Source organism: Macaca thibetana, chromosome X, assembly GCF_024542745.1.
Source record: "Macaca thibetana thibetana isolate TM-01 chromosome X, ASM2454274v1, whole genome shotgun sequence".
Taxonomy (NCBI): domain Eukaryota; kingdom Metazoa; phylum Chordata; class Mammalia; order Primates; family Cercopithecidae; genus Macaca; species Macaca thibetana.
In genome coordinates this window covers 1,371,043-1,382,500 of record NC_065598.1, presented here as the reverse complement: position 1 = coordinate 1,382,500, position 11,458 = coordinate 1,371,043, and the positions used below count along the sequence as shown (strand labels likewise).

Here is an 11,458-nt window from a genome sequence, read left to right as displayed (position 1 = left end):
AATTCTATCAAAAAAAAAACATCGATCTGGCTGGACACAGTGGCTCACACCTGTAATCTCAGCAGTTTGGGAGGCCAAGGCGGGTGGATCACAAGGTCAGCAGTTCGAGACCAGCCTGGCCAATAGGGTGAAACCCAGTCTCTACTAAAAAAATACAAAAATTAGCCAGGCATGGTGGCACATCCTGTAGTCCCAGCTACTCGGGAGGCTGAGGCAGAAGAATTGCTTGAACTTGGGAGGTGGAGGTTGCATTGAGCCGAGATCGTGCCACTGCACTCCAGCCTGGCAACAGAGAGAGGCTCCATCTCAAAACAAAGTGGGGGAGAGGGGATCCTTATAGGTGCATTTAGTGAGTTAAGATGAGGTCATACCGGAGAAGGAAGCATTCTAAATGCAACCATAGGTGTCCTTCTCAGAGACAGAGGACACACAGACACAGAGGAGGAGGCCACGTGGAGATGGAGGCAGAGACTGGAGTGATGCGGCCACAAGCCCAGGGACGCCTGGAGCCCCCAGGAGCTGGGAGAGGCAGGAAGGAGCCTCCCCTAGAGCTTTCAGAAGGGACTGGATACAACTGTCATGCATTGAATGTTGATCCCTAAAATACATGTTTGTGTCCTGTTCTCCATAACTTCTGAATGAGACCTTATTTGGAAATAGGGTCTTTGCAGATGTAATTAGTTAAGAATCTTGACATGAGATCATCCTGGAGTAGGGTGAGCTCTAAATGCAATGACAGGTGTCCTTGTAAGAGACAGAAGAGGAGACACAGACACAGAGGAGAAGGCCACGTGGAGACAGATGCGGAGACTGGAGTGATGCGGCCACAAGCCCGGGGACGCCTGGAGCCCCCAGGAGGTGGGAGAGGCAGGAAGGAGCCTCCCCTGGGGCCTCCGGAGGGAATGGGGCTCTCAGACACGTCCATCTCACTAGGAGAGAATAAGTTTCTGTTGTTTTAAACCTCCCGTTTGTGGTGACCTATTAGAGCCCAGGAAACGCACCCAGTATCTACGAGTAATTTCGCGAATAAAGAGTTCGCCGTTCTCACGGGATTCTGAAACAGATCCGTTTCCCCTACCTCTAAAAAATAAAAAAGGAAAAAAGAGCCACAGCCTTACAGAATTCTAGGATACAGAAGAAACATTTTGGAAAGAGGGTTCCCTTACAGCCAGTTCTCAACACACATAAGGAAACCTGCCACATAAGTGGCTCGTGCCTGTCATCCCAGAAATTTGGGAGGCCAAGGCGGGAGGATCTCTTGAGCCCAGAAGTTCGAGATCGGCCTGGGCAATATGGTGAGACCCCAGGTCTACCAAACATGAGAACGTTTGCCAGGCATGGTGGCGTGTGTCTGTGGTCTGAGCTACTCTGGAGGCTGAGGCGGGAGGATCGCTTGAGCCCAGGAGGTGGAGCTTGCAGTGAGCTGTGATTGCATCACTGCACTCCAGCCTGGGCGACAGAGCAAGACCCTCCCTCTCAACAACAAAAAAAAAAGATAAAACATCCAGTGAGTGGGATGACGGTGAGAGAGTATTTCCTGCTCCCTCTGTGTGTGTGTGTGTCTGTGTGTGTGTGTGTCTGTTTGTCTGTGTGTGTGTGTGTGTGTGTCTGTGTGTCTGTGTGTGTGTCTGTCTGTGTGTCTGTGTGTGTGTCTCTCTGTGTGTGTGTGTGTGTGTCTGTTTGTCTGTCTGTGTGTGTGTGTGTGTCTGTGTGTCTGTGTGTGTGTCTGTGTGTGTGTCTGTGTGTGTGTGTGTGTGTCTGTGTATGTGTGTGTGTGTGTGTGTGTCTGTGTGTGTGTCTGTGTGTGTGTGTCTGTGTGTGTGTGTGTGTGTGTCTGTGTGTGTGTGTGTGTGTGTGTCTGTGTGTGTGTGTCTGTGTGTGTCTGTGTGTGTGTGTGTGTCTGTGTGTCTGTGTGTGTGTGTGTGTGTGTGTCTGTCTGTGTGTGTGTGTGTGTGTGTCTGTGTGTGTGTGTGTGTCTGTGTATGTGTGTGTGTGTGTCTGTGTGTGTGTGTGTCTGTGTCTGTGTGTGTGTGTGTGTCTGTGTGTGTGTGTCTGTCTGTGTGTGTGTCTGTGTGTGTGTGTCTGTGTCTGTGTCTGTGTGTGTGTGTGTGTGTGTGTGTGTGTGTGTGTGTGTGTGTGTGTGTGTGTGTGTCTGTGTGTGTGTGTGTGTGTGTGTGTGTGTGTGTGTGTGTGTGTCTGTGTGTGTGTGTGTGTCTGTGTGTGTCTGTGTGTGTGTGTGTGTGTCTGTGTGTGTGTGTGTGTGTGTGTGTGTGTCTGTGTGTGTGTGTGTGTGTGTGTGTGTGTGTGTGTGTGTGTGTCTGTGTGTGTGTGTGTGTGTCTGTGTGTGTGTGTGTGTGTGTCTGTGTGTGTGTGTGTGTGTGTGTGTGTTGTGTGTGTGTGTGTCTGTCTGTCTGTCTCTGTGTGTGTGTGTGTGTCTGTGTGTGTGTTTGTGTGTGTTTGTGTGTGTGTGTGTGTGTTTGTGTGTGTCTGTCTGTCTCTGTGTGTGTGTGTGTCTGTGTGTGTGTGTTTGTGTGTGTCTGTGTGTGTGTCTGTCTGTCTGTGTGTGTGTGTGTGTGTGTGTGTCTGTCTCTGTGTGTGTGTGTCTGTCTGTCTGTGTGTGTGTGTGTGTCTGTGTCTGTGTGTGTGTGTATACACAGGGCAGCAGAGGGCAGCATCTCTAATTAATTCTCTTATTTTATGTATGTATTTATTTATTTGAGATGAAGTTTCACTCTTGTCGCCCAGGCTGGAGGGCAGTGGCTGGATCTCAACTCTCTGCAACCTCCTCCTCCCGGGTTCAAGCCATTCTCCTGCCTCAGCCTCCCGAGTAGCTGGGATGACAGGTGCCCACCAGCACGCCCGGCTCATTTTGTATTTTTAGTAGAGACGGGATTTCTCCATGTTGGTCAGGCTGGTCTCGAACTCCCCACCTCAGTTGATCCTCCTGCCTCAGCCTCCCAAAGTACTGGGATGAAAGGCGTGAGCCACCGCGCCCAGCCTTATTTATTTTTCAATAATGAATTTATAAATCGCCCAGGCTGGAGTGCAGTGGCGTGATCTCGGCTCACTGCAGCCTCTGTCCCCCGGGTTCAAGCAATTGCCGTGCCTCAGCCTCCCAGATAGCTGGGATTACAGGCGTGCGCCACCACGCCCGGCTAATTTTGTTTATTTTTTATTTTTAATAGAGACAGGGTTTCACCATGTTGGTGAGGCTGGTCTCGAATTCCAGACCTCAAGTGATCCGCCCGCCTTGGCCTCCCATAGTGCTGGGATTACAGGCATGAGCCACCGCACCCAAGCTTTAATTCATTCCCTTAAATCACAGTCATGTGGTCTCCACCCCGACCAGTGTGTGTGTAAGAGGGAACTTTCTGGAAGGCCGGTTTCTCCTCACTTGGAGTCAGGAACTGGGCACTGGGCTCCAGTGGCCAATGGTCCATGAGGTTGCTTTTCAGAATTTACTGAAACTAACTGAAGGTGACGAGCTGAAAGAGTACTAAAAAGTGTGCTGGGCTTGCTTTTCAGTAGTTACGGTAATCATTGATTCCCCCCCCCCCCCCCCACTGGCATGAGCTTGCTTTTCAGTACTTATGGTAATAAGCTGAGGGAAGTACTGAAAAGCATGGTGAGCTTGCTTTTCAATAGCTACAGTAATCACTAATCCAGCGACTTGTCTGAGCTCGCTTGTCAGTACTTATGGTAATCAGCTGAAGGAAGTACTAAAGAGTAGGCTGGGCGTGCTTTTCAATGGTTACGGTAATCACTGATCCAGCGACTATCATGAGATTGCTTTTCAGTACTTAGGGTAATCAGCTGAAGGAAGTACTGAAAAGCGTGGTGAGCTTGCTTTTCAATAGCTACGGTAATCATGGATCCGGCGATTATCATGAGCTTTTCAGTACTTATGGTAATCAGCTGAAGGAAGTACTGAAAAGTATGCTGGGCTTGCTTTTCAGTAGTTACGGTAATCATTGATCCAGCGACTATCATGAGATGGCTTTTCAGTACTTAGGGTAATCAGCTGAAGGAAGTACTGAAAAGTGGGCTGAGCTGGCTTTTCAATTGTTAACGGTAATCATTGATCCCGCGTGAACTTGTGACTGGCATGAACTTGCCTTTCATTACTTACGGTAATAAGCTGGAGGAAGTACTGAAAAGCGTGGTGAGTTTGCTGTTCAATAGCTACGGTAATCATGGATCCGGCGATTTGCGTGAGTTTAAAGTCCTGAAAAGTGTGCTGAGCTTGCTTTTCAATTGTTACGGTAATCATTGATCCCGCTACTGGCATGAACTTGCTTTTCATTACTTATGGTAATAAGCTGAAGGCCGTACTGCAAAGCGTGGTGAGCTTGCTTTTCAATAGCTACGGTAATCATGAATCCGGCGATTTGCATGAGCTTTTCAGTACTTATAGTAATAAGCTGAAGGAAGTACTGAAAAGCGTGGTGAGCTTGCTTTTCAATAGCTACGGTAATCATGAATCCGGCGATTTGCACGAGCTTTTCATTACGGTAATAAGGTGAAAGAAGTACTGAAAAGCATGGTGAGCTTGCTTTTTAATAGCTACGGTACCCGGGCTAGGTGGCTCAAGCCTGTAATCCCAGCACTTTGGGAGGCCGAGGCGGGCGGATCACAAGGTCAGGAGATCGAGACCATCCTGGCTAACATGGTGAAACCCCGTCTCTACTAAAAAAAAAAAAATACAAAAAATTAGCCGGGCGCGGTTGTGGGCGCCTGTAGTGCCAGCTACTCGGGAGGCTGAGGCAGGAGAATGGCGTGAACCCGGGGGGTGGAGCTTGCAGTGAGCCGAGATCGCGCCACTGCACTCCAGCCTGGGGCACAGAGCAAGACTGTCTCAAAAAAAAAAAAAAAAAAAAAAAAAAAAAAAGTAGCTACGGTAATCTGAATCCGGCGATTTGCATGAGCTTTTCAGTACTTGTGGTAATAAGCTGAAGGAAGTACTGAAAAGTGTGCTGAGCTCGCTTTTCAAGAGTTAACAGTAATCACGGATCCGGTGATTGGCAGGAGCTTCGTTTTCAGTCCTTGGGGTAATAAGGTGAAGGAAGTACCGACAAGCACGGTGAGCTGGCTTTACAATACTTACGGTAATAAAAGATCCAGCGACTGGCGGTGAAAACGGGGTGCGTCCCGTTCCTGATGGAGAAATACAGAATATCGTCTTGCTGCTCTGCGTCTAGGAGGCACCCCGAGGTGTGACCTTCCTGGAGAATGTAGACGGTGCACTGGTCATAGGCCTCATCTCGACTGAATCTGGGGTTTAAAATGACCGTTTAGCAACAGTGCTTTATTTATTCATTTATTTATTTAGAGATGGGGTCCTGCTCTTGCCACCCAGGCTGGAGTGCAATGGTGCAACCTCAACTCACTGCAACCTCCGCCTCCTGGGTTCAAGCAATTCTCCTGTCTCAGCCTCCTGAGTAGCTGGGATTACAGGCACCCGCCACCAGGCCCAGGTAATTTTGGTAGTTTTACTGGAGACACGGTTTCACCGTGTTGGCCAGGCTGGTCTCGAACTCCTGACCTCAGGTGATCCACCCGCCTCGGCCTCCCAAAGTGCTGGGATTAGAGGTGTGAGCTACCAGCTTCTCTTTTTTTTTTTTTTTTTTTGAGACAGAGCCTCACTCTGTCGCCCAGGCTGGAGTGCAGTGGCGCGATCTCAGCTCACTGCAACCTCCACCTCTCAGGTTCAAGAGATTCTCCTGTCTCAGCCTCCTGAGTAGCGGGGATTACAGGTGCCCGCCACCACGCCCGGCTAATTTTTGTGATTTTAGTAGAGACGGGGTTTCGCCATGTTGCCCAGGCTGGTCTCGAACTCCTGACCTCAGGTGATCCACCCGCCTCAGCCTCCCAAAGTTCTGGGATTACAGGTGTGAGCTAGCACGCTGACCTTTTTTTTTTTTTTTTTTTTTTTTTTTTTTTTTTTCCTTTTGGACGGTGTCTTGCTCTGTCCTTGAGGCTGGAGTGTAGTGGCGCGATCTCGGCTCACTGCAATCTCTGCCTCCCGGGTTCAAGCGATTCTCCTGCCTCAGCCTCCCGAGTAGCTGGGATGACAGGCATGCACCACCAAGCCTAGCTGATTTTTGTGTTTTTAGTAGAGACGGGGTTTTACCATGTTGACCAGGCTGGTCTCCAACTCCTGACCTCAGGTTATCCTCCTGCCTCAGCCTCTCAAAATTCTGGGATGACAGGCGTGAGCCACGACGCCCAGCCTGGACATTTCTTAAAACAGCATTTAACAAATCTAATGGCCGTTCCTTCACGCTCCATTCTCACCGTGGCCTCCGGCCAGGTTCCCTCCTCACTAACTTCAATGACCCTTCTTTACAGCTAACTACAACACCTGTCCAAACAGAAAAACTTGCTCTCTCATAAATATTTAAACCCCTTGTGTCACCAGGTGCAGGTGCAGAGTTCGAGACCAGCCTGACCAACATGGAGAAACCCCGTCTCTACTAAAAATACAAAAATCAGCCGGGCGTGGTGGTGCATGCCTGTAATCCCAGCTACTCGGGAGGCGAAGGCAGGAGAATCGCTTGAACCTGGGGGGGCGGAGGTTGCAGTGAGCCGAGATCGTGCCATTGCACTCCAGCCTGGGCAACAAGAGTGAAACTGTCTCAAAAAACAAACAAACAAACAAAAAACCCTTGCATGGTTACTATAGTATATTGAATTGTGGCCATCCATAAGCCATGCCCACGTCCCAACTCCCAGAACCTGTGAATGGGATCTTAGCTGCAAATAAGATTTTTGGAGACATGATTAGGTAAGCACTGAAATAAAATCCTCCTGGATTAATGTGAGCCCTCAATCCAATTAGAATGTTTTTATTAGAGGAGGCCGGACATGGTGGCTCACACCTGTAATCCGAGCACTTTGGGAGGCTGAGACGGGTGGATCATCTGAGGTCAGGAGTTCGAGACCAGCCCGGTCAACATGGTGAAACTGTGTCTCTACTAAAAATAAAAACACAAAAATTTGCCAGGCGTGGTGGCAGGTGTCTGTAGTCCCAGCTACTCAGAAGGCTGAGACAGGAGAATCACTTGAACCTGGGAGGTGGAGGTTGCAGTGAGCTAAGATCACGCCAATGCACTCCAGCCTGGATTAATGTGAGCTCTCAATCCAATTAGAATATTTTTATGAGATAGCAAAGAAATACAGTGAAAAATATTCTTCTAAGAGACAGAAGAGGATATACAGACTCAGAGGAGGAGGCCATGTGGACACAGAGGCAGACACTAGAGTGATGCGGCCACAAGCCCAGGGACTCCTGGAGCCCCCAGGAGCTGGGAGAGGCAGGAAGGAGCCTCCCCTAGAGCTTCCGGAGGCAACTGGATACAGCTGCAGTGGATTAATATGTGTCCGTCAGAAAGATCTGTCCGTGTCCTAACGCCCAGACCTGGAATAAGGCCTTATTCAGCAATAGGCTCTTTGCAGATGCGATTAAGTGAAGGATCCAGAGATGAGATCATCCTGGATGAGGGTGGGTCCTAAATGCAATGACAGGTGTCCTTCTAAGAGACAGAAGGGGAGACACAGAGGTCTTTGCAGATGTAATTAAGGTCAATCTGGAGATTACCTTGTCGTGATGCAGATGGCCCTTAAGTGCAAAATGCCATCACAGGTGTCTTTCTAAGAGACAGAAGAGGAGACACAGACACAGAGGAGGAGGCCACGTGGAGACGGACGCAGAGACTGGAGTGATGCGGCCACAAGCCCAGGGACGCCTGGAGCCCCCAGGAGCTGGGAGAGGCAGGAAGGAGCCTCCCCTAGAGCCTCCAGAAAGAACCAGACACAATTGCAGTGGGTTGGGATGGTGACGTCCAAAAGATCTGTCCATGTCCTAACCCGTAGACTTGTGAATAGAATCTCATTTAGAAATAAGGTCTCTGCAGGTGTCATTCAGTTGAGTATCTTAGATGAGATCACCCTGGATTAGGATGAGCTCTAAATGGAATGACAAGTGTCCCTTCTAAGAGACAGAAGAGGAGACACAGACACAGAGGAGGAGGCCACGTGGAGACGGAGGCAGAGACTGGAGTGATGCGGCCACAAGCCCAGGGACGCCTGGAGCCCCCAGGAGGTGGGAGAGGCAGGAAGGAGCCTCCTCTAGAGCCTGTGAAGGGAGGAGAGGCCTGTCCTTGATTTTGGACTTCTGGCCTGCAGAACTAGAATAACAGTTGATCTTAACTGCTTAGCGTATGGTATTTTGTTATGGCACCTTAGGAGACCCCTGCTTTCAGGAGGGCCTTTGCGGTAAAAGAATGGCCAGACGCGGTGGCTCAGACCTGTCATCCCAGCACTTTGGGAGGCCGAGGCGGGCAGATCACGAGGTCAGGAGTTCAAGACCAGCCTGGCCAACGTGAGGGAAACCCCGTCTCTAAGAATACAAACAAAGTAGCCGGGCGTGGTGGCGGGCGCCTGTAGTCCCAGCTACTCGAGAGGCTGAGGCAGGAGAATGGCGTGAACCCGGGAGGCGGAGCTTGCAGTGAGCCGAGATCGCGCCACCACACTCCAGCCTGGGTGACAGAGCGAGACTCCGTCTCAAAACAATAAAAGAATGTGCCAAGATCACCTATCACTCTGGTTTTTCTGCACAGGGAAAAAAAAAAATTGTCACCCAGAGTGAGACCAAGTGGCTTATTCCTCGTCAACAATGTCCGGGGAATTCTTGGCTCAGGAATTGTTTCCTTTTTTTTTTTTTTTTTTTTGAGACGGAGTCTCCCTCTGTCACCCAGGCTGGAGTGCAGTGGCGCGATCTCGGCTCGCCGCAACCTCTGCCTCCAGTGGTTCAAGCGATTCTCCCGTCTCAGCCTCGCAAGTTGCTGGGATTACTGGCACCTGCCACCACGCCCAGTTGATTTTCGTATTTTTCAGTAGAGATGGCGTTTCCTCATATTGGCCAGGCTGGTCTTGAACTCCTGACCTCAGGTGATCCGCCCACCTCGGCCTCCCCGCGGTGAGTCTCACTTTCCGAGTGACTTCATTTTAAAATTTCCCTGTGTTCTGTACACTTTCCCGTTTATCTGTTTTGCTATCAAACTGAAGAATCAACCACCCATGACTAAAGGTATTGCAAAAACCGTTCCTCCAACACTGACACGCACACTTCTGGGTGTCCAACTAAGCCAAGGTAAAAATAAAAAAATAGTCACATCAGGCAGACACAAAGGTGGAGGCAGCCCCGGGTAAGGCTGTGACATGTTTCAGAGACTGAATGTTTCCTTCCCCGGCTGCCTAGCAGATAAGATTTCAAGTTCACCCACAGCCCTGGGTGAACAGATCTCTTTCTTCATCTCCCGTTAATAATCTAGGTGATTTTCAGGCCGGATGCCGTGACTCACGCGTGTCATCCCAGCACTTTGGGAGGCCGAGGCAGGCGGATCCCATGAGGTCAGGAGTTTGAAACCAGCCTGGCCAACACGACTAAAAATACGAAAATTAGCCGGGCGTGGTGGCAGGTGCCTGTCCTCCCAGCTGCTCGGGAGGCTGAGGCAGGAGGATCGGTTGAACCCGGGAAGCGGAGGTCGCAGTGAGCCGAGATCACGCCACGGCACCCCAGCCTGGGCGACAGAGCGAGACTCCGACTCAAAAACAAACAAACAAACAAAAAGAAGGTAGGTGATTTTGAGCCTGAGTCAGCCATCCCTTGGCAAGAAGGTTTGGGGCGATGAGCTTGCGGTTGTGGTGAGGGCTGAGGGTTTCACAGAACAAACATTCTGGCTTTTGCCGAGTGTGACGCTTCACACTTTCGTTCTGTGGCGTTCCCAATCGCTGACGGCTCTCAGAAGAGCTATTTTGAGCCCCGGGCTGTGGGGTTTGCCTTCCAGGGTGGGGCCCACTTACTTGTAGTGGAAACTCAGGTTACTCCTGGGGTAGTGGCTGGCATTCCATGTCACCTGCACCGTTTCTAGATTAAAGTAGATGATCTGAATCTGTACTCCTTCTCCTAGACACAAACAGATGCAGGAAATTCACTGTCAGGCAACTCTATTTTATTTTTTAATTTATCGTTGTTTTTGAGACAGAGTTTCCCTCTGTCGCCCAGGCTGGAGGACAGTGCCGCGATCTCAGCTCACTGCAACCTTCACCTCAGGGTTCAAGCGATTCTCCTGCCTCAGCCTCCCGAGTAGCTGGGATGGCAGGTGCCCGCCACCACCCCCGGCTAATTTTTTGCTTTTTTAGTGGAGATGGGGTTTCATCATATTCAACAGGATGGTCTGCATCTCCTGACCTCATGATCCACCTGCCTCGGCCTCCCAAAGTGCTGGGATGACAGGCGTGAGCCACCGCGCCCGGCGAGGCAACTCTAAAAACAGCTGGAAACTGACAGCATGAAGCCAGCACTTTTGTCCTAAGAAGGAGATGCTGGTTTAAAAGGACAGAGATCTGGCCAGGCGCGGTGGCTCACCTCTGTCATCCCAGCACTTTGGGAGGCCGAGGCAGACGGATCATGAGGTCAGGAGATCGAGACCATCCTGGCCAACACGGAGAAACCCCGTCTCTACTAAAAATACAAAACGTTAGCCGGGCGTGGTGGTGGGCACCTGTAATCCCAGCTACTCGGGAGGCTGAGGCAGGAGAATCGCTTGAACCCGGGAGGTGGAGGTTTCAGTGAGCCGAGATTGTGCCACTGCACTCCAGGCTGGGCGACAGAGTGAGACTCCGTCTCAAAAATAAATAAATAAATAAAAAATAAAAGAACAGAGGTCTGGCTGGGTGCAGTGGCTCATGCCTGTAATGCCAACACTTTGGAAGGCTGGGGCAGGTGGATCGCCTGAGGTCATGCGTTTAAGAGCAGCCCTGGCCAACACGGTGAAACCCCGTCTCTACTAAAACTACAAAAATTAGCCATGTGTGGTGGTGGGCGCCTGTAATCCCAGCTACTCAGGAGGCTGAGGCAGGAGAATCGCTTGAACCTGGGAGAAGGTTGCAGTGAGCCGAGATTGTGCCACTGCACTCCAGCCTGGGAGACAGAGCTAGATTCCGTCTCAAAAAATAATAACGAATAAAAAGTCAAAGGACAGAGAAAACCAAGGTTTGTGTGCACGGGTTACCTGTTAATTCCTTGAGCAAGAGCTGCAGAATACATAAAGGCTGGTCCAGAAGAGACGATGCCACCTTACATATCCACAGAAGATGTGTCATTGGATACACGATTGACGCTTATATCTGCACAAGCCACTAGTGGGTGGACCTTACCCTTTGCAAAAACCTCAGAGACAAGTCAACAAGGGTACAATTATAGTTGCCTCTTTTTTTTTTTTTTTTTTTTTCGAGACAGAGTCTCACTCTGTTGCCCAGGCTGGAGTGCAGTGGTGCAATCTCAGCTCACTGCAACCTCCACCTCCCAGGTTCACACCATTCTCCTGCCTCAACCTGCTGAGTAGCTGGGACTACAGGTGCCCGCCACCACGCCTGGCTAATTTTTTGTGTTTTT

At 50.2% G+C, this 11,458-nt stretch overlaps 1 protein-coding gene across 1 annotated transcript in view; it reads right to left on the bottom strand.

The window, feature by feature from the left end:
• The window catches only part of LOC126946861 (cytokine receptor-like factor 2), a 29,442-nt gene that overhangs the window by 14,860 nt on the left and 3,124 nt on the right, over positions 1–11,458 (bottom strand). The window contains exons 2-3 of the mRNA XM_050777577.1: positions 9,865–9,967; positions 5,105–5,271 (exon numbers count right to left, since the gene is read on the bottom strand). Coding sequence (XP_050633534.1) covers positions 5,105–5,271; positions 9,865–9,967 — 270 coding nt within the window. The remainder of the gene's footprint in view (positions 1–5,104; positions 5,272–9,864; positions 9,968–11,458) is intronic.